This window comes from Protopterus annectens, chromosome 4.part0 (assembly GCF_019279795.1).
Source record: "Protopterus annectens isolate FY-2018-M chromosome 4.part0, PAN1.0, whole genome shotgun sequence".
Lineage (NCBI taxonomy): Eukaryota > Metazoa > Chordata > Ceratodontiformes > Protopteridae > Protopterus > Protopterus annectens.
Window position 1 is genome coordinate 1,106,292,612 of NC_056733.1, and position 27,500 is coordinate 1,106,320,111.

Sequence of the window (27,500 nt, forward strand, 5' to 3'; positions counted from 1 at the left end):
AATTAAAAGCAGAACCAGGTCCCTCGGACCAGGCAGCAGAGCTATGACCCTGGTAGTGCTCCAGATCCGAAAAAGCCAAGGAATTCAGGGCAGATATTGGAACTGAAAGCATAGGATCTGTCTGCACAGAGACAGATGGAACCAGGAGGATCGGAGTCCATTTCCAAGGCTTCAGGGGAGGCCAGAGGAGGAATAACCGGTAGAGTCCTAGGAGAGACGGGAGAAAAACCTGGGACGAACTTTTAAGACCCCTAGCCACAAGCATCTGATCCACCAACTTCACGACACTGACTTCTGTCAAACTCCTGAAGGAATGACTGGAAACCAAGGCAGTCTGTCCCATAATCGTTTGCACCAAAACCTTCAGTCCGCTCACAGTCAATGCCGCCGAAGTCGGCACTACAGCTGCTGTTGTGGCTGGCTTCAGTTCCACTGAGTGCGAGGAAACCCAAGATTTAGGTCTCTTCAATGCCCAAGCTGAAGGGGACACAGGCACCGAGAAACTCCTCTTCTTTCTATGATCCACTTTAGAGAAAGCAGAGGAAGATGGTGAAGTAACAGACTGAATTTCTTTGCTTTCTGGATAAAGCCTCAAAGGATGTTTTAATCAGACCTTTAAGTTTAATTTTCTCTCTCTACGAGGGACCGGTGACTAAAATCTAGACAAACAGCACAATCCTCTTGCTAGTGCACAGAGTCCAAGCAGTAGACAAGCCATATGCCCACCGAATTGAGCATTTTCCTGCTACAATCACGGCACTGCTTAAATCCCATAGCGCCTTTATCTTTGTCTGCCATCTTGATTAGAAACCAAGTCAAGTCGCAGAACACAGCCACACACATGCAGTAAGAAAGAGAAGGAAGGACTACCAACATTGGTAAGCCAGAACTACCAGGAGATATAGGAGGAGAAAGAATAGGGCTAGCAATGATGGTAGGAAAGGTACCAAATGGGATAAAGGTTGGAAGGCCACCCAGAAAATTACTTTAGAAGTACAGAGAAACTAACAATCGTAGGCAAGAACACAGAAGTATAAAATGACAGAGATACTAGCAGAAAAAAACAGGACGAAAATTAACTGGGTAGGTTAAAAAAAGAGCAGTTGAAGGAAATTTGACATAAAAATGATTAAAATTTTACTTAGCTCAGAGTCTCTGCCAACACGTCCAATGAGGAAGGGCAACAAACGAGATCTGATGTAATCTAGAGTGGGACATTCTGGGTAGTGCCTTGGCTCGAGAGTGTTTGGCTCTTGCGACCTATTATAAGAGCCGAGCTGGTTCCGTGGGTAGGAACAGACTCATAGGTCAAAGATAAATGAAGATTGGCAATATCGATCAGTAGACCTCTCTCTCCTTACTGTTAAAGTATTCTTCACTAAAAGGATCTCTGTCAAGGGTAGCTAGATGCCCAGTCCATACAGCACAGCCTTTGGTTGTTGTAGGGATGTTTTATGTCATATATATGCTCCCTGCTCGTGGCACAGGGCATAAAGGTGACGTACAAACGTACAAGCCTCAGAAAGTACAGTTGTGTACACTTAACATAAATGTAGATGTTAGAGTGTATTCACTGTTGTGTATTCACTGTTGCAGTCATCACATTTGGGTTATCTGCCTGCAGGTAGCCCTCAGCTGGCCTGAATCCCAGAGTCTTTGGATTTCTGCGTCGGATGCTGTCACTTCTTCCTTGACATCAGGTTGTCAGGGGGTATAAAAAATGCAGCAAACGACATTACATCAGTTTTTCTTGCCCCAGATGTCAGTTGCCCCCACAATAGGAAGCAATTAAATGGTATGGTAAACCCCTACCAAAAAGCAAATACACAAGAAAAAATATACCAACAAGGAGAGGTAGAGCAAAGAGAAGTCAGGGGACTGGAGAGAGGGTAACCAGGACTGCAACAGTGAATACACTCTAAAATCTACATTTATTGTAAGTGTATACAACTGTACTATGTTCTTCGTGTTTCACTGTTGCAGTCATCACATTTGGGTTGACTCCCAAAGCTAAGGAAGGGAGGAGGAAGTTAAAGAGCATTAGGGCCAGCTATTAACCCCTGCAAGACTGCAGTGGCAAATCCAGCTCTGGATTTAGAAAAAGCAGCAAGTGGTAATGCTTGGTGAAGGTGTGTACAGAGCTCCAGGTAGCAGCTTCTAGATGTCCCTGGTAGGGACTCCTCTGAGAAATGCCGCAGAGGTAGATGCAGCCCTGGTGGAATGTGATCCTATCCCCTGTGGGGTAGGTTTTCCATGGTGCTTGTAGCAGAAATGAATGCAGTGGGCTATCCATTTGGAAATGGTTTGCTTTGAAATGGCCTTCCCCTCTGCCCCTGCAGCAAAGCTAATTAGCACCTGTTCAGATTTTCTGATAGGCTTAGTCCTGTCCAAATAGAATCTAAGTTGTCTGTGCATGTCCAGAGAGTGCAGTATCCATTCCCCTTTGTTGTGTGGATTAAGGAAAAAAGTAGGCAAATGAATGGACTGATTTAGGGCCACAGTAGACACCACCTTGGGCATAAAGGAAGGATCAGTCTTGAGAGAAACCCTGTCTGCATGGAAGATAATAAAGGGTTCCCACTTCTTGCTGAAGTGATGGCTAGAAGGAAGGCTGTTTTCCAAGAATGGAATTTCAACTCTGCTGTAGCAGCTGGTTCAAAGTTAAGGTCCCAAGCTGGAGTGGGAGCTCTCCTGTGGGGTCTTACATTTTTGGCCCCTGTAAGAAATCGCTTTAGCAAGGGGTGAAAGAAGAGGGGTGGCTCAGTATTATAATGTGCTGAAATGGCAGAGGCATGAATTTTAATTGACGAGAAGTATAGGCCCTTGTGGAGCATTTCTGTTAAGTACTGCAGAATATGAGGTAAGCTGGGCACTGTTGTGCCCATCCCCTGAGCCTAGGTCCAGGAACAGTATCTTTTCCACTTTTCAGCATAGGACTTTCTAGTACTAGGCCTCCTTGCCTCCAGAATGACATCCAGTACCTGCTTACTGTGGGATGCTAGGGGAGAGCTCAAGGAATTAGCCAGGCTGCAAGGTTCAGCATTTGAAGCTGAGGGTGCAGAATCCGGCCTGCCTGGACAGCAGGGAAGGGGTTTGAGGCAGGTGTCATGGTTGTAGCACTGTCATACTGCGCAAGAGGGGGTACCAGTGCTGGCATGGCCAGTCTGGTGCAATCAGTATTGTCCTTGGCTTGTCCTGTTTGATCTTTAGTAGAACCTTTGAGAGGACAGGCAGAGGGGGGAAGGCATAAACAGAGAGGCTTTCCCAGGTAAAGGACAGGGCATCCACTTACTTTCCAAGCTTGACTGGGGGGAGTTCTTGTGCAGAATTTGTTCAATTGGCAGTTTTGAGGGGAGGCAAACGGGTCTACCTCTGGAGTCCCCCCATTTGTTCCTCAAGAGATTGAATATTTTGGGTTCTAGTTTCCATTCGTGTGGGTCTACAAGATTTCTGCTTAAGTTGTCTGCCAGTGAATTTAGTTTGCCTGGCAGGAATTGTGCTTGTAGTGTGTACTTGGTAGCTCAAGGCTGTGTTCCACAATGCCATGGCTAGTCTGCAGAGAGTACGAGTGGGCCCCCCCCCCCCGCTTGTTTATATACCACATAACTGTGGTGTTGTCTGAATTTTCCAATAGTTGTCCTGGAAGAATACTATCTTTGAAGGCTGTCAGAGCTTTCTATACAGCTAACATTTCTTTTGGATTTATATGCAGGTGCATCTGTCTCGGGTTACATTTGCTCTGAATGCACTGCCCTGCCATGTGAGCCCCACATGCATAGTCTGATGCACCTGTTAGGGTTTGAGCATTAGGGCCAGCTATTAATCCCTGCAAGACTGCAGTGGCAAATCCAGCTCTGGATTTAGAAAAAGCAGCAAGTGGTAATGCTTGGTGAAGTGGCATTGGGGGTAGAGTGAAAGGAAGTTCCTTGTTGTGGTAGCAGACCTCTGCCCACCAGAGGAACTATATCTTTATACAAGGAATGATCGAAATCACTGTTTCCAGGTCCTGAGAATGTTGACACCAAAGGCTTTGTAGATACCACTGGAGTTTCCTCATATGCAGTCTTGCGTATGGAATTAGTAGAATGCAAGAGGCCATGAACCCCAGAGCTTGCAGTATTTTCCTTGCAGATAGCTGGGGTTTTGGGGCCAATAGTTTGAAGCTGTCAAACTTGTTTCTCCGGAGTGAGGAATGCCATCTGGGAAGTTGTGTTCAAGCTTGCTCCCAGAAATACAATCTGTTGGCAGGGTACTTGGTGAGATTTATTTTCGTTGATGGTGTAGCCCAGTGAGGTTAGAAGCGTCTTTCCGAATGCCAGCTGTTTTAATAGCAAGTCCTGGCTTTCTGCCTGAATCAGACAATTGTCCAAGTATGGGTAAATTTGAATATTTCTCTGCCTACAAAATGCAATGGCTGGGCTAGACACTTTGTGAACACCCTGGGTGCAGTAGATAAGCCAAAGGGAAATGCAGAGAACTTAAAGTACATGGAGCCTGCCCCGAAACGTAGGTATTGTCTGCAGGATCCTCTTATTGTGATGTGCAGGAAAGCTTCATTTAAGTCTAGGGTTGCCAGCCTGGCATCCTTGGCTAGCACAGGAAGAAGCTGTTGAAGAGTTAGCATTTTGAATTTTGGAACCCAGAAAGGTGTTGAGAATACAGAGGTCCAGGATAGGACAACAGGAGTTGTCTTTTCTGGGTACAAGAAAAATTCTTGAATAAAAACCTTGTCCCCTTTGTTCTGCTGGGACAGGTTGAATAGCCCTGATACTGAGAAGAGAGAGAAAGTACAGTTTTGTACCTACCATAAATGTAGATGTCCGAACAGGATAGCATCTGCAGTCCTAACAAACGGGTTGTCCTGTCGTCAGGCAGCCCTTCGGTCGGCCGGATTCCAAAGTCTGGGTCTGGCCTCGGCTGGTGTCGCACTTCACCCGACGTCATCTTTGCTGGTCTTCGGGTATAAAGGCATCAGCCGACGCCATTTTCCTCAGTGTTTCTTGCCCCAGATGCCAGTTGCCCTCTTGTATAGCTAAAGTTTTTTGGGGTAAATGCCAATGTTTCCCAAAAAATAGAAGGCAAACACAAAAAATAAACATGTATGTACATATATACAAACAAATATACCATAAGAGATCCCCCCCCAGCTAGCTATTAGGTGGGCAAATACCCTAGGAGTACCACAGAGGGGAAGGAGGGTGGGTAATCCTGACTGCAGATGCTATCCTGTTCGGACATCTACATTTATGGTAGGTACAAAACTGTACTATGTCCTTCAAGGATGCATCTGCAGTCCTAACAAATGGGTAGAATACCATAGCCAAACTAGGGGAGGAGGAAGAATATTTATGGTGTAGTTAGGATCCCTTGCAAAACAGCAGTGGCAAACCCTGCTCGGGATCTAGAGTATAGAGGCAAGTTATAATGCTTGGCAAATGTATGCACGGAGGTCCAAGTAGCAGCCTAAATAATGTCCTTGGTAGCCACTCCTCGTAAGAAAGCTGTGGTAGTGGCTGTAGCCCTTGTAGAGTAAGGCCTTATGTTCTGTGGAATTTGCTTTCCATGGTAGGAGTAACAGAATCTTATGCAATTTCCTATCCACTTGGAGATTGTCTGTTTGGAAATTGCTTTTCCTTCCCTTCCTGTTGCATAAGCCACTAGCAGCTGGTCAGTTTTTCTATTTCCCTTGGTTCTGTCCAGGTAGTAGCGCAACTGTCTATGTACATCCAAGGTATGCAGCAGTCTTTCCCCCCTGTTCTGTGGATTGGGAAAGAAGGTAGGAAGGTGGATTGCCTGGTTTAGAGACACTCTGGATACCACCTTAGGCATAAATGTAGGATTAGTTCTCATGGACACTATCTTGATGGAAGATTAGGAAGGGTTGTACTGCCATTAAAGCCTGTAGTTCTGAAACCCTTCTTGCTGAAGTAATTGCCAGTAGGAAAGCAGTTTTCCAGGATAGGTGTTGAAGATCTGCTGTTGCTGCTGGTTCGAATGGAGGGAGTGTCAGTTTTTCTAGCACAAAGTTCAAGTCCCATGCAGGCAATGGTGGTTTCCTAGGAGGTTTTACATTCTTAATTCCTCTCAGGAACTGCCTGAGTAGAGGATGTGAGAAGACAGGGGGATCAAGCTGTATTCTGCAGAAATAGCTGATGCATGTATCTTGATGGAGGAATAGGACAGGCCTGTATGAAGAAGCTCTGCCAAGTACTCCAGGATGTTGGCAATATCTACCTTTGACACATCTTTTCCTCTTTCAGTACTCCAAATGACAAACCTTTTCCATTTTCCTGCATAGTTCCTTCTTGTTGAAGGTCTGCGGGCCTCAAGGATTATGTCTTTAACCCTTTGGGATAAATCCGGGTTAGTTGCTCTTATGTAATGTTCCAGGCAGTTAGTTGTAGAGTTTTCAGGTTTGGATGCAGGATGTTGTAGTTGCTCTGAGTTAACATCAATGGAATCAGGGGCAGTGTCCACGCTTCTCCCCGAGACATGCTCCTCAGTAGTGGATACCAATGTTGTCTTGGCCAGTTTGGAGCCATCATAATTATCCTTGGACGTTCCTCTTTGATTTTCAGTAGTACCTTGTGCATCAAAGGAAGAGGTGGGAATGCATATGCTGTTAGGTCTTTCCAATTGAAGGACAGAGAATCCACCTTCCAAGCAAGTGGGTGGTATGTCCTTGTGCAGAATTTCTTGAGCTGGTGACTGAGTGGGGATGCGAATAGGTCTACTTGTGGCATTCCCCATGTCTTTGTGATGGCCTTGAAGATGTCCGGGTGTAGCATCCATTCGTGAGCATCCGAGGTAGTCCTGCTTAATATGTCTGCTAGGGTGTTTTCTTTTCCCGGTACAAAAATTGCCTGTAACTGAATGTTGTAGCTCAGAGCCATATTCCATAGGTCCATAGCCATTCGGCATAGGGGGTATGAATGAGTGCCTCCCTGTTTGTTGATGTACCACATGACTGTGGTGTTGTCTGTCCTTATCAATTGGCCTTCTTTGAGGAATGGTCTGAAATTCTGGATTGCCAGTTTTACTGCCAGCATTTCTTTTTGATTTATGTGCAGGTGCAGCTGATCTGGAGTCCATAAGCCTTGAATGCACTTGTCCAGCATGTGGGCCCCCCATCCGAGGTCTGAGGCGTCCGTTGTGATGGTTTGGTTTGTTTGAATGTTGTGGAAAGACAAACCTGGGTTTGACTGGCATGCCTGAGCCCACCATAGGAACTCTTCCTTCAGGCATGGGATTAGTGGTATTTCGGTTTCTAAGCTGTGCTTGTGCTGAGACCATAAATTCTTTAGGTACCACTGTAGCTTTCTCATATGCAGTCTGGCATGGGGGACCAAGATTATGCAGGATGCCATGAAGCCCAAGGCCTGCAGTACTTTTCTTGCTGTTAGTTTGCTCTGTTTTGTTAATGCCAAGAAGTAAAGAGGAAGTTGTTCTTGTTTTTCTGCAGTTAGGAATGCCATCTGCTTTACTGTGTCCAATGTTGCACCCAAGAATGTTCTTGTTTGGGATGGAATCAGTCTTGACTTTTTTAAATTGACTGTGTATCCCAGGGCTTGCAGTAAGCAAATGACTCTTTGTAAGTCTTGTGTCAGTTTGCTTTTGTTGTCCGCTTGTATCAGGCAGTCGTCCAGGTATGGATAAATTTGGATTCCCTGAAGCCTGCAATAAGCTATTACTGATGCCAGGCATTTTGTGAACACTCTGGGTGCAGTAGATAAGCCAAAGGGCAATGCTGAGAATTGATAATGCTCTGATCCTGCAAGAAATCTGAGGTATCTTCTGCAAATTGGTCGTATGGGGACGTGCAGGTATGCCTCCTTGAGATCTAGAGTTACCAGCCAATACTCCTTGCCCAGCATGGGAAGAAGTTGCTGTAGGGTCAGCATTTTGAATTTTGGAACAATGATGAATGTGTTTAAAGTGGACAGGTCGAGAATAGGTCTCCAACTTTTCTCTTTTCTTGGTACTAGGAAGAGTCTGGAGTAAAATCCCTTGCCCTGTTCTGTAGGTGGTACCCTTTCCACAGCTCTCATTTTGTTAATTGAGCTATTTGTTGAAGGGCTTCTGTCTTTTGATTTGGTGGTAGGTTTGGCATTCCTGTTTTTACTGGTAATGTGTGGAAATGAAACCTGTAGTCTTGGTCTATAGTTTGCAAAATCCACTTGTCTCTTGTGATATAGTGCCAGTTTTTTGAAAATAAGGCTAACTTTCCGCCTAAGGGTGCTGCTTTTTGTTCCCTGGTAGGCGGTGTCAGTGTCAAGTCACTGTGATTGTCCTGTTGCAGTGGTAGTGGTTGTATCCGTGCCTCGTTGGTTATTGCCTTGCCACTGGCGTCCCCTGTAGGCACCTCCTCTGGATTGGTTTCTGCCTCTGGAACGTCTATTCCTGCCTCTCTGATTTCTAGAGGAGTCTGGAAAGGACCAATTTTTGGAAGGCCAGTTCCTGCTGAACCTTGGGGGCTGGACCTGTAAGAAATCTTTAACTGTTTGTACAGATTTTGCCTTTTCTTCCATTTTCTTCATTACTTGTTGGGCAGGAGAACCAAATAGACTGACCTTATCCATAGGAGCATCTAATAGCTTTGTTTTAACATGATCCGGTAAGGCCTGTTCTTTCAACCATGCATGCCTTCTTATAACTGTGCCAGTCATGGCTGATCTAAATGAAGCCTCCACTGCATCATAGCCACATTTTAAAGAATGGTTACTAACCTGCTGAATGTTATTCACCATTTCTAAAACATACTTCCTATCTAAGGAATCATCACAGGACAGTTTCTTAGTTAACTGATCAAGCATAAACTCTTGGTATTGGATCATATGAAACTGACAGTTCAGAGCTCTAGCTGAGAGAGTAGCAGAGGTGTATACTTTCTTACCCCATCTCTCTAAGGACCTGGATTCCCTATCAGAAGGGAGAGGGTTTTTTGCTGAGGTCGAAGCTACTGCCTTAGGCCCCTGGGAGATAGTCTCAGGATCTGCAAAAGGAGCCTTGTATAGGTGGTGATGAGTGTCCGGTACCCTGTAAAACCTATCGGGCTTAGCAGGGGCTGGAGGTAAAGTATCAGGAGCAGTACAAACATCATTAAAGGCATCATCCACAACAGGAAGAACTGGAGGTATAGCTAAGGGCCTATGCTGCGGTAAGTGTAAAAAGGTCCTAAGCCTTTTTCTTGAATCTGAGAAATCTTGTCCCTGCCATTGGAATTGCTCTCTCATGGCATGTAAGGTTTCCCCGAAGGAAAATTCTTCTGGTGGAGAGGCAGAAGGAATAGATTCTTCAGCATCAGAATCTTCATAAGTAGAAAGAGGAGCCTCTGGATGGTCTGTAAAGTCTGAATCATCAGAAGAGTCAGCAGAGGAAGTTGGCTCAGGGGGCTCTGCTCTAGGTCTCTTTTCTGGGGGTTGAGAGGCCCTGTCTGGGTGAGATTGGGATCCCCTTTATCAAAGAGATGAGATCCTCTGCCAGAGTAAGCATTTGGGAACTGGAGCTGGGCCTGTGTGAGGGGGGCTTAACAGGCACTGACTTAGCAGTTTTGGCTGCTTTAGCCCTGGCAAAGGCCTTTATAGACATGGCTGCAGGAGGCCTAGCAGCACCACGTGCTGGGGTAGAGACATCCAAAGGGATGGTGTCCGATAATTCTTGAGAAACCACAGTAGTAGGCAAAACTTCGGAGGCCGATTCAGCTACGGTAGAAGGGGCCTCGGTAGTAGTCATGGATTCGGCTGTAGATTGAACCGTTTGCTCGTTTTCGGCCGAAACCGACACTCTCGCGGTTTGCTTAACCGTGGTTTCGGCCGAAACCGCGGACCGCGAGTGTCGGTCCTTTTCTTTGCGTTTCTTAATTTGAGTAGTCGGAGGATCAGATGGCATAATGTACGCAAAGTCTGATCCGAAAAACTGTTCAGCAAACTCCGACCAACGCCTAAGCGTTCGTCGGTTGAAGGAAGCACAGGCTAAACAAGCTGCTACGTCGTGGTCTGGGCCTAAACAAGATAAGCAGTAAGAGTGGAAATCTTTATGAGGTATTTGTTTCCCACAAGTTAAACAGTTATTCACTTTTTCTGACATCGGCTGAGGCAAGAAAGAGTCCCCAACGGGGTACTTAGCTTTAGAAGTCTTGTAGTATTCGGTAGTAATAATCGCTGGATCTGACCGACCGCACTTGCGAACAGCTTCTGCTTGAGCCACGGCAAGAAAGACTGAGGAAAATGGCGTCGGCTGATGCCTTTATACCCGAAGACCAGCAAAGATGACGTCGGGTGAAGTGCGACACCAGCCGAGGCCAGACCCAGACTTTGGAATCCGGCCGACCGAAGGGCTGCCTGACGACAGGACAACCCGTTTGTTAGGACTGCAGATGCATCCTTGAAGGACATCCTGCTGGTGGGCCTCCACCCACTGATTTGGGGGTAGGTCTGGCCAAACATTTGGGGTTGGTAGTGTGTGGAAGTGGAAGCTGTATCCTTGGGAAACTACAGAATAGCACTTCCCAAAACCAGGATAATCAAGTAAAATAAAAGAAACACGATCACTGCCTCAAAACACCAGCAACCACACCAAGCCTTGGAAGTAAATCCTTTTTATTCACCGACTAAGCGCTTTCACCAAATAATTGGCTTCCTCAGAGTCAGTGTTACACATAAAACATACACATTTTCAATTGGAATTAATTAATTGAATGATGAGGTGAAGTCATTATGACTAAATAGTATAAAATGTGTCTGTTTTATGTGTAACACTGACTCTGAGGAAGCCAATTATTTGGTGAAAGCGCTTAGTCAGTGAACAAAAAGGATTTACTTCCAAGGCTTGGTGTGGTTGCTGGTGTTTTGAGGCAGTGATCGTGTTTCTTTTATTATATATCCTTGGGAAACTATGTTCAAAACCCATTTGTCCTGGGTAATGAGTTCCCAGTTTTTTGCATGCAGGACAAGCTTTCCTCCTAAAGGAGCAGTTAGTAGAACAGGCCTTGGAAGTTTTAAGGTTAAGTCATTGTGCCATTTTTCCGTAGGGGGGTGGCTTACTACTTCCTGCTTTGGAAGTGGCAGCCCACCACTGCTTAGATCTGTGCGTAGTCTAAGACTGTAGCCTAGGTGGTCTGCTGTTCCTGGGTTTGGACTGAGAAAGCCTGGAAGGGACTGGAAAGGACCAGTTCTTTGAAAGCCAATGCCTACTGAATCTAGGAGGCTGTACTTGCAAGAAATCTTTAACAGTTTGCATAAATTTAGCTTTTTCCTCCATCCTTTTGAGGACTTTTTCTGCTTTGCCAAAAAGGCGGTGTTTGGTTTAAGGGAGCATCCAGTAATTTAGCTTTAACATATGGCAAGTTTTGTTCCTTAAGCCAAGCATGCCTTCTAAGTACAGACCTAGTAACAGCAGCCCTGCAAAATGCTTCAAAAGCGTCAAAACCACATTGCAAAGTATGTTTTCCAACTTGTTCTGCAGAATGCATTAAATCTTGCAATTCTTTGTGTTCAGCAGTCAGGAATCAACATCATTTTCTGTCTAAGTAGTCCCACAACATTCTGCTGACATATGAAACTGGCAATTTAAAGCCCTAATGGCCAAAGTAGCAGAAGTGTATACCTTCTTACCCCATCTGTCCAAGGCTCTAGAATCTCTAACAGAAGGGGTAGGATTTTTGGCAGCAGTAACCTTAATGCCTTTTGGTCCTTGGGAAATGATCTCTGGATCTGAGAAGGATTCTTGAAGAATTTGTGAGAGTCAGGTACTCTGTAGTACCAGTCAGATTTTCTCGGAGCTGGAGGTAAAGTGTCTGGGGTAAGGCTAGATTCCAAGAAAGCATCATCTACAATGCCCAGAACAGGAGGGATAGCTAAAGGCCTGTGTTGAGGTAGGAGTAAGAATTCCCCAAGTCTTTTTTTGGAGTAATCCTGGCTTTCACAGCAGAAATGCTCCCTAAGAGTGTGCAAGGTTTCACCGAAAGAAAAAATCTTCTGGAGGGGAAGCAGAGGGAATGGAATCCTCTGCATTAGAATCCTCACAAGTAGGTAAGGGCAAATCCTGGTAATAAGAAGGAGCAAAAATATCAGATTCCTTATCAAAAGAATCAGAAAGAAAATCAGTTCTAGGTCTCAGAGGGGGAAGGCTGGCTTCTCCTAATTAAGGTAATAAGGTAATTTGTTTTTTTAGGCATATAGGCTGGAGCCTGCGGTTTGGTCGTCTGTTTTCTAGGCGCAGTGTGAGTTTTTTGCCTGGATGAAAACGATGGCGTCTGTTTAATATGCATATCTTAGGCCTGAATAAACCCTCAGAAGCCGGTGACTGCACAGTGGCTCTAGACCTAACCAAGGTAGAGACATCCTCAGTATCTCGCAGCATTCCGGACTCTGAATGGGTCTCAGTAGAGGCTTGCGAATCTGAAGTAGTGGGTATCAGGGGCTGCGAAAGTGCCTCACTGAGACTGGCGACTAACTTAACGGAAGCATCGTCGGCAGTTTTGGAACTATGCGGTCTGTCTTTATCCTTACGTTTTTTTCGGAAGATTGGTAGTCTGATTGCTTAACTAAGCCATTTCAGAGTACGGAGATCGAGCACGAAAGTAATTAGCAGCAAAAAATAGCCCAACGACGAATAGTTCGGGTGTTGAACAAGGCACAAAACCGACGAGGGATGTCGTGGTCTGGGCCTAAACTTTTCGTTATGTACTCACCATAACTTTAGATGTTTGGGATCCATCTTGCCTACATTCTGTACCCGATCCCTCGGCTCCGACTCGGCACGCTTATGCTATAGAGCGAGGCCTCTTATTGGCTGAGCTATTTCTTATCCCAGGATGCACCACCACTAATCCCCCACATCTTGTTTGTCCGCATTCATGCACACATGCACAACTTGTTTATATAACATTGTTAGATGTTTCAAGATGAAACAGGATTCGGACCTTCTGATATCCTCAGATCTCCAAGGAAGGGGGAAGGAGGGTGGGTTATTAGGAATGAAGGTGAGATGGATCCCAAACATCTAAAGTTATGGTGAGTACATAACTAAAAGATGTTATGTGATCCTATCTCGCCTACATTCTGTACTGATGGGACAGCGTCCCTAGCACCTAAATCCCGGGTGGCTCATTGGAAAACACTCCTGAGCACTGTGGAACCAAATGAAGCTCATCCTCTAAATGCCACATCCAATTTGTAGTGGGAAATGAAAGTGTGCGGGGAAGACCATGTAACCGGCAGCACAAATGTCACTAATGGCAAGCTTAGAATTAAATGCTATCGAAGTAGCCATAGCCCTTGTAGAATGAGCTTTGACAGAGGTGGTAAGCTCTTTGTTAGAATAAGAATAAGCTTGAGTAATACAGTCCCTGATCCATTTGGCAATAGTGACCTTTGTGACAGCTTTGCCCAATTTATTGTCTGCAAAGGATACAAACAACTGATCTGTTTTCCTTGTTTGTTTGGTCCTGTCTAAATAAAAACGCAACTGCCTGTGGACATCTAGTGTGTGGAATATGAATTCTGCTTTGTTAGAATATTTTGGAAAAAAAAACTGGAAGTTCTAACGATTGTTGTAAGCAGAAACTGGAACAAACTTTAGGGACAAAGGAAGGATTTGGCCTGAGAGATACTCTGTCTTTATGAAAAACCAAGTACGGGGGTTTTACTGACAAAGCTTGAAGTTCTGAAACTCTTCTGGCAGAAGTAATCGCCATCAGAAAAGCAGTCTTCCATGATAGAAATTTTAGATCACATGTAGCTGCTGGCTCAAAGGGGGAGGAAGTTAAGGCACGTAACACCACATCAAGATCCCATGGAGGTGCAGGATGAGAAATCGGAGGTCTTAACAGAGCAGCACCTTTCAAGAAGGTCTTACATAATCTGTTGCTCATTAAAGGTGGATTAATAGATTCGTGAAAATTGGAAATCGCTGCCAACTGGACCTTCATGGTAGAGACTGAAGAGCCTTGATTGAAAAGAGAAGTTAAAAATTTTAGAACTTCTGCCACGGGAATACAAATGGGGTCCAGGCCCCGCAGTTGAGCCCAAATAGCAAATCTTTTCCATTTGCTAGAATACAGTTTCTCAGTAGCAGACTTATGGGCCAAAGATAATGTGTACAACCTCTGGATCCAAATTATGACTCCTGACTATAGTCGGAAGAGGAGGAGCCAAGCCGTCAATTTTAAGGTGTGCAGGGACTGGTGAAATAGTCCCGACTGATGAACCAAAAGGTCTGGGATCTGATCCAGGAACCATGGACCTTCCAGAGCATATTTCCGAAGATAGGGAAACCATACTTGGCGAGGCCAGTAAGGAGCAACTAAGATCATTTTGCTCCCCAAGAGAGATGCCTTTTTTATCACCCTGGGAAGGAGAGGAACTGGGGGAAGGCATAAAGCAAGCCGGTGGGCCAAGGACGGGCTAGTGCGTCCATGAGGCTCTTCCCCGGAGCCGGGGTTAGGGAGAAGAATTTTTTGCACTTCGCATTTAGTGGAGTCGCGAAGAGGTCGCAACACGGAACTCCCCATCTGCTGAAAAGCTGACTTGCAATTGTCATGTTCAGAGACCATTCGTGAGGAGAGAGGATGGTTCTGCTCAGTCTGTCGGCTACCACATTGGACTTGCCCGGGATATGAGTAGCCACTAGAAAGCGTTCGGTCGAGATTGCCCATTTCCAGACTCTCATGGCCTCTCTCCAAAGAGGATAGGATCTGATCCCTCCCTGTTTGTTCAGGTACCAGACAACTGACATGTTGTCTGAGTGAACGGCAATTACGCCCCGAGGGAGGTAATCGTGGAGGGCTTGGAGGGACAGAAGCACCGCCCTCATTTCTAGGATGTTGATATGAAGTAAGGTCTCTTCTGGGTGCCATTTGCCTTGGACTGACCTGCCCAGGGAACGCCCCCCCCCCCACCCCATCTGGGAGGCGTCCGAGGTCAAAGTGGCCGCAGGAGGAGGAGGAACAAAGGGTCATCCCTGATCCAAATTGGAGGGCACTAGCCACCAGTGAAGGTCCCGTTTGCATGTTTCCGTGATCCATATGAGGTGACAGAGGGAGTTCCTGAAAGGACCACTGAGCTGAAAGAAGCCACTGGAGAATTCTCATGTGCAGCCTTGCCAAGGGGACTAGAAGAACCGTGGCGGACATGGATCCCAAAAGTTGCAGGACCATTCTGGCTGGGACTTTGGACCTGGGAAGTAAGGCTCGAACTTGAGCCTGTATGGTTTGAATTCTGTCTGTAGGTAGATAGACCCGCATTCGGTTTGAGTCTATCGCTACCCCTATGAATCTTATTCGTTGAGATGGCAGCAACACAGACTTTGACCAACTGAAGGTGATTCCAAGGGAGTTGCCCAGTGATATAGTGGCTTGTAGGCTCCGCAGTAGTAGATGCTTGGAGGTGGCAGTTAGGAGCCAGTCGTCTAGATACGGAAACACCTGGAATCCTAGACTTCTCAGGTGAGCAGTCACGACTGCCAAGCACTTGGTGAACACCCTGGGGGCTGTGGTGAGACCAAAGGGCAGCGCGCGGAACTGAAAATGACTGCCTCCTAGGCTGAAGCGCAGATGTCGCCTGGACGCTTGATGTACCATGATATGGTAATAAGCGTCCTTGAGATCTACAGAGCACATCCAAACACCTTTCTCCAGCAATGGGAGAATGGTTTGTAGGGTGACCATTCGGAACTTGGACTTTCTGACTGAACGGTTTAGAATGCTGAGGTCCAAAATGGGCCTCAAGTCCCCGGTCTTTTTTGGCACCAAAAAGAATCTGGAGTAAGTCCCTAATCCGATCTGGTCTGCGGGGACCGGTTGGATGACTCCTTTTTGCAGCAGCTTTGAAACTTCTGAGGTTGCAGTATCCCGTTGACTGGGTGGCGGGTCCGGGATTTTCCTGGACTGAGGTGGGGAGTGAGAGAAAGGGATGGTGTAACCTCCGGCGATAATTCAAAGCACCCATCGGTCCTGAGTGATATCTTCCCAGGCTTTTAGGTGCTTCGAGAAACGACCCCCGACTGGCTCCGGAGCAATCCCTCAGGGACTGTGAAAGGCTGAAGAGCCACGAAAGGACTCGCGGTCTCCAGTGTTGCGAGGGCCTCTGCCGCCTCTGGGACGGCGTCTTCCGGAAGAATTTCCCCCTCCCCTGCCTCTGGAAGGGGGATCCTCCTGCTGAGAGGGGTAAGGCTTCTGAGATCTACGGAACCACATCTTCCCTCCTCTTTTAGCCTTGGGATAAGGCCGAAAGGGAGTGGAAAATCGTGCCCCTACGGCAGTCAGAGTCTTACCCTCCTGTTCGCAGCGGGTCAGTGTGTCCTTTACCTTGGGTCCAAACAGGGAGGACCCATCAAAGGGGGCGTCAGCAAAGGAAGACTTAAAGGCCTCTGCGAAATAACACAGGCGGAGCCAGGCTTGTCTCCGTAGAGCAATGCCTGTACCCGCCGCTCTACTCGCCCCTTCGGCCGCATAAGAAATGAGCCTCATGGACGAGTTTGAAATGGACGACAATGTAGCCAGCTGAGAGCCAACCGTCTGGGCCAGCTCCTCAGGCAGGTTACCCAAGAGGGTATCGGATAGTTCTTTAATCAGATCCCTCTGAAATGTGGTAAAGGGCATAAGGTAGTTCAAGGACCTTAATGTAAAGGCCGCTGAACTGAGGGTGCGCTTTCCGTACCGATCCATGCTCCTAGACTCCTTATTAGGAGGATGGACGGACGTCGAAGCCTCTGCTACATCTTGCTGGGTAGCAGATGCCACCACCAAAGCATCTACAGCCACACCTTTGGTTAGGAATTCTTTTTCAGGGGGCGCCGAGAGGAATTTATTCGGACGAGCAGGCAGCGGTTCCACAGAGTCTGGGTGTTCCCACGCCCTTCAACAGATCAAATCCAAGAGCTCGTCGAAGGGCGGAGACACCCAGGAGGCGGAGGGCTGAGCCCCGAAGGCCTTAAGGAACACAGACTCATCAGCAGAAGGGGGTTTGGACTGCCAGCCGCCTTGTTGTTTAAGGGCTTCCAGGATGTCTGCAAAAGAGACATCATCCGAGGACGACTTAGGGGACCCCTCTGCATCATCGAGATCAGTGTCTGATGTAAGAGACTCATCTGGGGAGTCAACGTGCTTCCTCTTGCACGATCTTTTCCTGGGGGTTCTTCCGAAGAGGCTTCAGAAGGACCTCCAGGAGGGGGGGAACCCCAGTGGGGTTAACCTCAGGCCCCGGGGCTCCGCTGTCTACGGACAGGGGGACTGCCAAAGACCCAGTCTCAGTATGCAGGGAAGGAGCTGGGGAGACCGTGGAGGTAGCCAAAGATGATTTGGCTAACGCACTCCTCATAGCCCTGAAGGCGGGACCACCAGAATCCTGGGAGGGTCCCACCTCCGTGGCCACGACAGTAGACGGCACTCCAGCCGCCGACGCACCAAGAGGGAGACTTGGGACCGAAAACATCAATCCCGAAGCATCCCCCCCGGGGCCGACGGAAGAAGTCCGTGTACTGAACTCCGACCCAAGAGCCGGAGTTGGAGTAAGGGTCTGGCCCGACCCTAAAACCTCCACCGGTTCCACCAGCACCGGCTCCAACGGTGCCGAGGCTGTTGGAGGAGGAACCAAAGTAGGGAGGTGGACCATCGGCTCTGAAGCCGAATGGGCTGGAGCCGAAACTAGCTTTTGGAACACCGGAGACTGGAAGAGTCTAAGGAGCACCCTGTCGATGTCCGAATCAGACATTTTGGATGACCTGGATGATATCGATCGGGTCCGAACCGATTTCTCCATCGGCTCCAAAGGACTAGGGGACCGGCTCCGAATGGACTCTACCACTATCGGCTCCGACAGAGATGGCAAGGCAATTTCCCTCGGTGCCGATAAGGACTTCAGCTCCGAAGGGGAAGAGTCTGAGCCGGCAACCCTCATCGGCTCCAATATCAGTGGAGCCGATGAAGGTGACCCGCCTCTCGATGCCCCAGTCCTCGGCTCCGAAACCAGAGGGGTCGAGGCTGGAGGCATCGAGGCAGACCGTTCCGCCCTCGGCTCCGAAGTCCGTGGAGCCGATGGAGAAGACTGCCTAGGTTTTTTGGCAGTCGGTTCCGACTGACTGGTCGGAGCAGACGCTGTCTTCTTTTTTGAAGGAGAGGATGACGAAGATAAAGCTTCCTCGAAGGATGGCTTGATTAATCCCTTAAGGATTAATTTGTTTTTCCTCTCCTGGAGGACTCTTGATGAGAAGGCGTGACACACGCTACAAGATTCTTGCAAGTGCTTGGCGCCTAAGCAATAGACGCACGAGGAGTGGTCGTCCGTTATGGACATCTTGTAACCACACCTCGTGCACTTTTTAAACCCGGAGGGTCTATGCTCTTTGGACATAACTAATTTAAAAAACAGTACCTGTCTAAAGAGAAATACAACAAACTTAAAAGTTATGAACCAAGCAAAAAGAATAAAGTTTTTTTTTTTTTTTTACACACTATACAGTTGAACAACACAGAGAAAGAGAGAGAGTCAAGACCCTCTAACTTAAACGGGTACTTGACCCAGGAAAGAAACACTAATAGCAAAGCAACAGGGGAAGGCCCCTCTAACTAAAACGGGAAACCTTCCTTGACGAAAACAAACACGAAATTCTCAACAGAAATTAATCAATCACACTCGTATGACAATAGCTGTTAAAACAGTTTTTGGGTTCAAAGTAAGCAAATTTCTGACAGGAAAAAGCCTAAATAAATAGTACTTAGCCCAGCCAAGTTGAGACCACGTCTAAGCTTGTAAGTGGCAAACGAGATCTGGGGGATTAGTGGTGGTGCATCCTGGGATAAGAAATAGCTCAGCCAATAAGAGGCCTCGTTCTATAGCATAAGAGTGCCGAGTCGGAGCCGAGGGATCGGCTCCGAGCCCATCAGTACAGAATGTAGGCGAGATAGGATCACATAACATCAGGGGATGCAGTAAGAATGAAAATCTCTACAAGGTATTTGCTTTCCACAGGTAAAACAATTGTTAACTTTTACTGACATCGGTTAGAGCAAAAAAAGGATCCCAAACGGGGTACTTAGCTTTTTTGAAGACTTCGGGTCTGAAACTCGAAAACGAAAATTTCAAGAGTAGGCCGACCGGCACTTGCGAACTGCTTCTGCTTCGGGCACCGCACGGCAAGAAAGACTGGTGTAATGGCGTTGGCTGCATGTTTTATACCCCAGATGACCTGACGTCAAGGAAGAAACGACAGCATCCGACACAGAAATCCGAAGACACTGGTATATTCAGACCGGCTGAGGTCTACCACCAGGCAGATAACCCAAATGTGATGACTGCAACAGTGAAACACAAAGAACATCTGAAAGCCCCAGGAGGAACAGTCCAAAGTATAGAGGAACACATGCATCCAGAAAGGAAAAATGGGAGAAAAGAATAGGGGGAGGAAGCAAGTACTGCCAACAGTGAAGAGGACATCTACTGTTATGGCAAGATTTTACACAACTGTACTACGTCCTTCCACATCACTGTTGCAGTATTCTTCAAAGGGAGAGTACAAAAGCTCAAAAAGAAAGTTGGAAGCAGGAAGGCCCAGAACAACCCTCCAGAAAACCATGCAGAACAGCCCTGGTAAAGCCAGCTTTTGCCAAAAGAAACACCAGGAATATAGTCCAAAAACCACAAATGAAAAAATAACCCAAGTGAAAAAAAAAAACCCAAGTGAAAGAAACACCATGACACAGCAACCACATTGACTACAAGGAATACTGGTTACCAAGAATTTTATTCTGGTACCTCGGCCTTTCAAATTCAAGGAATAATTTGTGACTAAAAACCACTTCCATTTATACACCAGATACTTAAACAATAAACCAATTAACTCATTTAATTAACTGCTTAATACTAAATAGCTGATCATAAAATGGGAAAAAACACATCACATTAAAGTGAAATACCCAAATTTTAAGAAGTGTTCTAAAATACTTTGTTTCAAACATATTAATTAACTATAATGAAAACACTACCATAATGATTTCAAATTTCATAAAAGAGCATACTGAAAATATAAAACTTAAGGTAATATCCAAATTAATACCTCTGGGATATAAAGTGTGACAGTTAACCATGCTGCATTCTAACTTAATTCCCTCCTGAAATTTCTGGCATTGGTTCTTATTTAGAGCATGTTAATGTATTCGTAGATTTTCACTTTAAAAATTATCTAACTTTTGTTCAGTCTCGTGTTAAAAATACTAATGATGTATATAGCAATTTACATAATTTGGAGTGGAAGCAGATTATTTTTGGGCAACGGTTCATGTCAATGCTTTATATACAAATATTAAAAGATGGGTTTTGCCATAACTAAAATTATAGGTTCATAGGTTTATACCAGGCTATCTGCCCTAAGGCATTTATAAGCCTAGCCCAAATTTTTGTGGCTTACGCCACCCCTTATATGAAAAAATACTGTGCCCATTAGTTTGTTGTGCCTCTGTCCAGCAGTGACACAGAGATGATTCCCGGGGTAAACCTACGATCTCCCATCCACAGGTCAAGATTTCTCTTGAACAGAGCCAGCGAGGTGCTCTGCCTCACATGGACTGGGACTCTATTCCACAGCATAGGGAGTCTCTGAGTGATAAATCTATCCCTCCAGCACGTCCTATTTATATCCGTGCTAAGGTTTAAGTCGCTTGCTCTAGTGGTTTTGGTGGATTTGGATTTTTTGAGGTGGAGCATGTCCATTCCAGGTTGGACATGGCCTTGTATGTCAGGCACATGTCACCTCTGAGCAGACAGTATGCGACTGAATAGAGCTGGAGTTTCTTCAATCTGGCAGCATATGACAGATTTTGGAGTCCCTTTATCCTTTTGGTGAGGAACTTTTGGGGTCTCTCCAATTGCTGCAGATGTCGGGCGAGATACATCCCGAATGGGGCATTGTACTCTATCATTGGTCTGATAAGTGAAGAGTACAGGGGAACAATGACCTCACTAGATCTGGATGTGAATCCCTTCATGATCAGGTGGGCAATGTAGAAGGTCTTTCTAACCACTTTAGCAACGTGAGTGTCAAAAGAAAGGCCACTGTCAACCTGGGTGCCCAGGTCCCTGATAACCTCTTCTGTGCTTAGTGGATTGCCACCTATATGGTAGCTTGGGGTTACCTTGTTTTTCCCGAAGGGTATGACTATACATTTTTTGGCGTTTAACTTCAGGCCATGGCTCTGGCACCAGCTATCTGTTTCCGCGAGTCCCTTCTGAAGGATATCCGTGTCCGATGCACTATCCACTATGGCGCCCAGTTTGCAGTCGTCTGCAAACTTTGCCAGCCAAAGTCCTCCGATGTTGGCCTGTACTTCTGAGAAGTAGATGTCGAATAGGGGGCCAAGGACAGAGCCCTGTGGGACACCACTTGTGACCGGCTTGGAGTCTGACATAGCGCCAGCAACTCTAACCCTGTGGGTTCTGTCCTTAAGCCAGTTTGCAACCCATCTTGTGACATATGGGTTTACATTTAAGCTGGTAAGTTTTTCTACAATACCAGAGTGGGGTATTGTGTCGAAAGCCTTTGCAAGGTCAAGGTAGGCTGTATGGACTGCCTTTCCCTCATCAATGGCCTTGGTGACTGTTTCGAAGAAGTCGACCAAGTTCAAAAGGCATGATCTTCCCTTGAAGCCAAACTGGGTCGGGTCCAATGTCTGCAAGTCCCCTATATCTTTGTTTATGAGCTCCATTATGATCCTCAACAAGTCTAGTCTGCAAAGCTATGGAAAGCTTATGGGACGGTAATTACCAGGGTCCGTAGAGGCACCGCCTTTGTGGAGTGGGACCACAGTTGCCGTACGCCACTCCTTGGGCACGTGTATCCTGTGGTAAGGCTGAGATTAAACAGCTGCCTTATGTGCGGGTTTAATTCCTCATTTAGCTCGTGTAGCACACAGCCGGGGACACCATCCGGTCCCATTGATGCTGTGTTTTTAGCTTTAGAGAGAGCAGCTTTCACCTGCGCATTTGAGATGTCTGGGAGGCTACACTCCGCTGGGATAGTTATCTCTCCTTTAGAGGGGGGGGGTGAAGTTTGCACTGAACCTGTCTGCCAGTATGTTGGCAATGTCTGTGGGTTCAGTGATTTTTGTATCATTTTGGACTAATTCTGAGCATATCTGGGAGTTTCCACCCAGGTTCCTAACATAGCTGAAAAAGGCCTTATGATTGTCCTTTGAATCCATGGCAATTTTTCTCTCAAAATTGGCCTTAGTTGATTTTATGAGTGCTCGTATTTTTTTACTAATAATGATCAGGGGTGACTTACCTTTTATGGATTTTGTTCCATCATGTAATAGCGTTCTCCTCTTATTGTAAAGTTTGTTAATGGCTGGGGTCCACCAGACTGAACGTTTGCCCTTTGTGGAAAGAGTCTTGGTTTTATTTGGGATTGCCTGATCCATGCAGTCCTGGAGGTGTTCATCGAAGGCATTTGTAAGGGCTTCCGCAGCTTGGGTTGTGGTTTCCACTGGCTCAGGGGCCTTGAAGGATACCACACCAGTCTTGAGTAGTGTGAAGTTTGCTTTAGAGAAGGTCTTCACTGTGGTCTTTTTTGTTTGGGGTGGGGGCGGGATGTGGATTTCCAGTGAGATTAGTTTATGATCAGATCTCACCAATGAGGGATATACTTCCGGTGTGGAGCATTTTGTCCCCATGTTTGTGATGATGAGATCTAGTATATTTTCTCCTCTCGTGGGAACAGTGACTAGCTGTTCCATGGCATTTGAATTTATGAATTCCAGGAACCGTTGGGCTAGAAAGTTAGGGCTTGAGTAATGTTCCCAGTCTATATTCGGGTAGTTGAAGTCACCCAATATGATGGTGTTTGGAGATACATTTATACCCTCCAGTGTCTTCAGGAAGGCTGTGTGGGGTTCCTGAGTTTGAGAGGGTGGCCTGTAGCATGCTACAATTTGTAGAGCAGTTTTGCCTATGGTTAGTTGCACCTGGATGGTTTCCGAAGCTTCATGTGTTGCCACCAACCTGGAGGTGTGGGTATCCTTTATGAATATGGATACACCCCCTCCTTTTGTGGTGTGGTCCAGGTTTTGGGGCCGGAACGCATGATATGAGGTAAAACCTAATAGTGCCGGGGTGCTCTCAGGAGCCTTGAACCAGGTTTCAGTTAAAGCACAGACATCGATGTTCTCCATACTGAGAAGGGCCTCGAGTGCGTGCATTTTGAGATTTAGACTTCTGGCATTGAGCAGCATTACCCTCAATTTCTTCCCATTTTTGTTTTCTAGGGTGGTAGGTTTAGAATTTGAGCCTTGCCTAAAAAAGGCACTATGGGGGTGGCAAGAGCCTTAGCCAATATCCGGAATCCCAGGGGTGACAGGTGCAAGCCGTCCATTGCGAAGCAGAGTGACTCGTCAAGCATGTCATCCCAGGCAGACAGACACTGGATCCCCTTTGAATGACACCAGACATTAAGCCAATTGTTAAAGCTGATCTTGTCTCTATATTGTGGCATCATTCTTGAAGGAAGGATACTGCTCAGGGTTAGGGTCATACCTGCCTGGGGTACATAATCAGAGAGCTCCTCTACGTCTCTTTTCATGTAGTCCAGGGAGGTACGTCTCAGGTCGTTCACACCAGCATGGACAATGACTGTGTCATATTTGTACTTGCCGTGGAGTGACCAGAGTGCTTGTGTTATGTGGCGGATTCTAGCGCCCGATAGACAGCTTACTGTGACCCTCTCCTTGTTCAGCCTGGTGAGTGGGACGTCAGTGTGTCTGACTATGGAGTCACCTATGACAAGTATGTTTGGTGTTGTATTTGGCCTTAAGGGCTGTGACTGCTTTGCACACTGCTTTTGTGGTTTATGTGTTGCTTGTGGGGTGTCTTGAGGTAGCAGTTGTTTGGGTGTCTGCTTTGGAGGCCTCTGCTGTTTAGGTAAATTTTACCGGAGCCTCCGAGTATGTCTTTGTGTGTTTATGTGTTTGATTCAGTGGTGTGGTAGCATTATGTGAGGCTGGTTTTGTGGTGTGTGTAGTTGCCTTCTCCGCCTGTCTGGTCTTGCCAGTCCTGAGTTGAGAGAGCTCAGCCTCCAGTTTGGCTAAATAGCTGCATCTCTCGCAAGTATTTGTGTTATGTGGGAGGAGGAGAGGGTTGTCTGTGTACATGAGGCAGTTATAACATTGCCTCAAGATTCCCAGATTCACCAGCTGGACCGGAGAGGAGATTGACAACTGACCTTTGGACATGATAGAATAATATTGGGAATTCCTTAATAATTGAAAACAAGGGCCAGTAGGGAGTGAGGGTGTAGTGCTTTTAATTTTTAGTAATGACTTGTATAACTGCTTTAGTGAGCAAGTGCCAGGTAACTTGAGTGCAATGCGTTACAAGTAGCTAAATGCAAAAACTACAAACAGTAACTTTCTTTCAAGTGAAACAAGGAAATAAGTACAGTAAGCAATGCAGATATCACTAGTGATCCACAGAAGTGCTGAGAAGCCGCGTATTAGGTGGAATTAGCTTCCAGGGAAATAACAAGCAAACAAACAAGCATATAAACAAAGCTAGATTCAGCAGGCCTGGATCTAGTCTATGCTAGAGCAAACAAGGTGTACCAATTTCAGTAAGATACAGTTCAAATATTCAGACACTATAAACCTTTAACCAGAAATTCCCAGCTCAGAAGGGCAGAGTCCAGCCAGGACCCCGGTAACTTTTTTGTTGTCCATTCTAGACCCATAATTGAAGTCAGTGTGGTTCCTGTGTCGATTTTTTTTTTTTTTTTTTTAAGTTGTGGCTTTTAAAGCCAGCTCTTGCTCTGGAAAACATCCAATCTGCAATACTTAGTAAGATATGGACAGAGGACTAAGTAGCAGCCTTAGAGATGGAATTGGTATCAAAGTCCTTTGAAAAAGCACCGCAGGAAGGCACAGTCCTGGTAGAATGAGTTTTCATAGAGGTAGAAAGGCTTTTTCCCTGAAATGAACAAAAGGGAATGACCTCAGAAATCCAAGAGGAAATGGTTTTAGAAACAGCCAAACCAAGAGCTCTAGGATGCAAAGAAATAAAAAGTTGCTCAGAGTTGCGAATGGCATTCATTAGTCTTATCCAAGTAATACCAGAGCTGTCTATGTAAATCCAAGATGTAAAGAACCTTTTCACTGGATGACTGCAGAGAAGGAAAATGAACAAATTAAGAGACAACTCACTAACCACCCAGGGCATAAAAGGATTAGCATGAAGAAACAAACTGCTCCAATTAAAAAAAAAGACAGCCATAAGGGCCTGAAGCTCAGACACCAGTCTAGCCAAAGTGAGGGCCAAAAGGACCATCTTCCAAAAACAATGTTGCAAGAAAGCTGAAGCTACAGGCTCAAAAGAAGCCAGAGTCAATTTCTCAACAAAATTAAGATCCCAGGAAGAAGACAGAGGCATCCTGGGAGTTCTGATATGAAGAACACATTTAAGAAATTGTTTGACCTCAAAACTTGAGGTCAAAAGCAGACAAGCGGAAAAAGCTGAAAGATGAGCTTTAACTTAACAGTAAGCAAACCCAACATGGAGCAATTCACACAAATAAAAAGACCAGAGGAACCTCCACAGAAAATTAATCCTAGTTATGAGCAAGGCACCAGACAGAAAATCTCCCATTTTGACAAATAAGATTTCCTGGTAATGGGTTTCCTGGCCTCCTGCAGAATCTGGAGTATATACTCACAAAAAAAGATGCTTAAAAGGGATCAAAACCCCATCACTAACAGCATCAGTTGAAGAGTGTACAAGTAAGAATAGATGAGAGACCCCTTATCTTGTATTAGAAAATACACCCTTTGAGGCAAGTTGTGGTGATTACCTTTGGCTAGGTGTCGGAAAAGGAACTAATGCTGTCTGGGCCAAAAGGAAGTCACCAACAAGATTTTGGGAGAGTCTTGTTCTGTCTTGAGCAGGACCCTTTGTATGAGAGGAAGGTGAGGGAAGGCATGAAGAAACATGCCCTTCCAAGAAAGAGAGGGCATCCACCTTCCATGACTGAGGACTTTAACTCTGGTGCAAGAGAGGAAGTTGTCTGTTCGGAGGGGAGGCAAAAAGATTGAAGGATTACCCCACTGGTGGACAATGTCCAGAAACAGGTCTGTAAAGCATCACACTCATGAGTCGGTGTTCTGGATCTACTCCGAGAGTCTGCCAAAAGGATCTGTTCTGAAGGAATGTACACTGCCTGAAGCGTCATCCGATACTGGACAGCCAGATCTCAAACCTGAAGAATTAAGTCTGCATAGGAGGCAAGACAGTGTCCTTTCTTGCTTATGCATCATGTCACTGTTGTATTGCCTGTAAAGATCTTGAGTGGCCCTGGAAGAAACTGGGAATGGAAGGGCTGAAAGACTGCTCATCTCCTTGACACCGATATGGTCTGCCTTTGACAAACTGAGCAAAGGCCCTGAACCTTCAGAGGACCAAAAGAAGCCTCCCACCCCATGTCTGAGGCACTGGAAAGCAGTTCCCAAGTGGGGATTGGGGGCTGAATAGGAAAGCCCTAGGTTGAACAAAATGAACACACTTAGATAAAATTATATAAACAAAATGGAAGACATACCTATGTTACCATACTCCCCTCATCCCCTCAATGACACCAAAGGAAATCTTCCAGTACCCTAGACACATTCACAAATGAGCTACACACAGGTTTCTGCACCTTCTCATTCAGTTAGCATAGGCACAGTCAAGTCTCGAGTGTCAAAAAACTGTTGAATCTGAGCTTTTAGCATACAGTAAACAGTTAAAATTCATGCATCTTACTTTAGTAGCTCCAGAATGCCTATGACGATGTCATTGACATAACAAAATCCAGAAGCCTATAAGGAAAAAGCAGACAATTTCAGTTCAGGAAAACAAAATGATATTCAAGTAAAAACAGACCATCTCAGAAAATAACTGGAGTATCTTCAAGTACCTCAAATTTCTTCGCATGATGTAGTCCTCCTGCCCAGTTAATTGCAATATCACAAATCTAGAAAAGGAAAGAAAAGAAATTACCAAAAAAATCCATATCAGTGTGAGCCACTGCAACATCGAACACTTCAATAAAAAACAGAGGCAGCATATCTTCACTGTACAACTTGATGTTAGACTAAAAAAAAAAAAAAAATCATGGCTGTACTTCAAATCCTTACCAGTGGACATTAGCCACAGGTAGTTTCAGGCTTAGCTTCAGAGTTTCTAAATGCCCCCAGCATACAGCTGAACTCCTCTCCCTCTACCTGCTCAATGCCAAAAACTGATGCATGGCTGTAACTTGGTAAAGAAAAGCAGCATGTGCTAGCCCATCCTTTTTTTTAAATGTGCCTTAAACACAGAAATGGATTACCTAGGTCTCCTATTAAGCAAGGAGCACATCACAGGTTCATGTGTGTAAAATGCTAATGGCCCTGGGGCCTTTATCAGTTTAAACATAACTAGGTATGAGAGGGGGACTCCTAAATGTCCCCCACAGGCTCTAAAAATAGGCTCAGTAGAGTCAGAACCAAC

The 27,500-nt window shown here is 45.9% G+C and overlaps 1 protein-coding gene across 1 annotated transcript in view; it reads right to left on the reverse strand.

Annotated features, from left to right (window-relative positions):
* The window catches only part of HDAC3 (histone deacetylase 3), a 1,027,013-nt gene that overhangs the window by 596,181 nt on the left and 403,332 nt on the right, over positions 1-27,500 (reverse strand). The window contains exons 5-6 of the mRNA XM_044069080.1: positions 26,926-26,982; positions 26,772-26,827 (exon numbers count right to left, since the gene is read on the reverse strand). Coding sequence (XP_043925015.1) covers positions 26,772-26,827; positions 26,926-26,982 — 113 coding nt within the window. The remainder of the gene's footprint in view (positions 1-26,771; positions 26,828-26,925; positions 26,983-27,500) is intronic.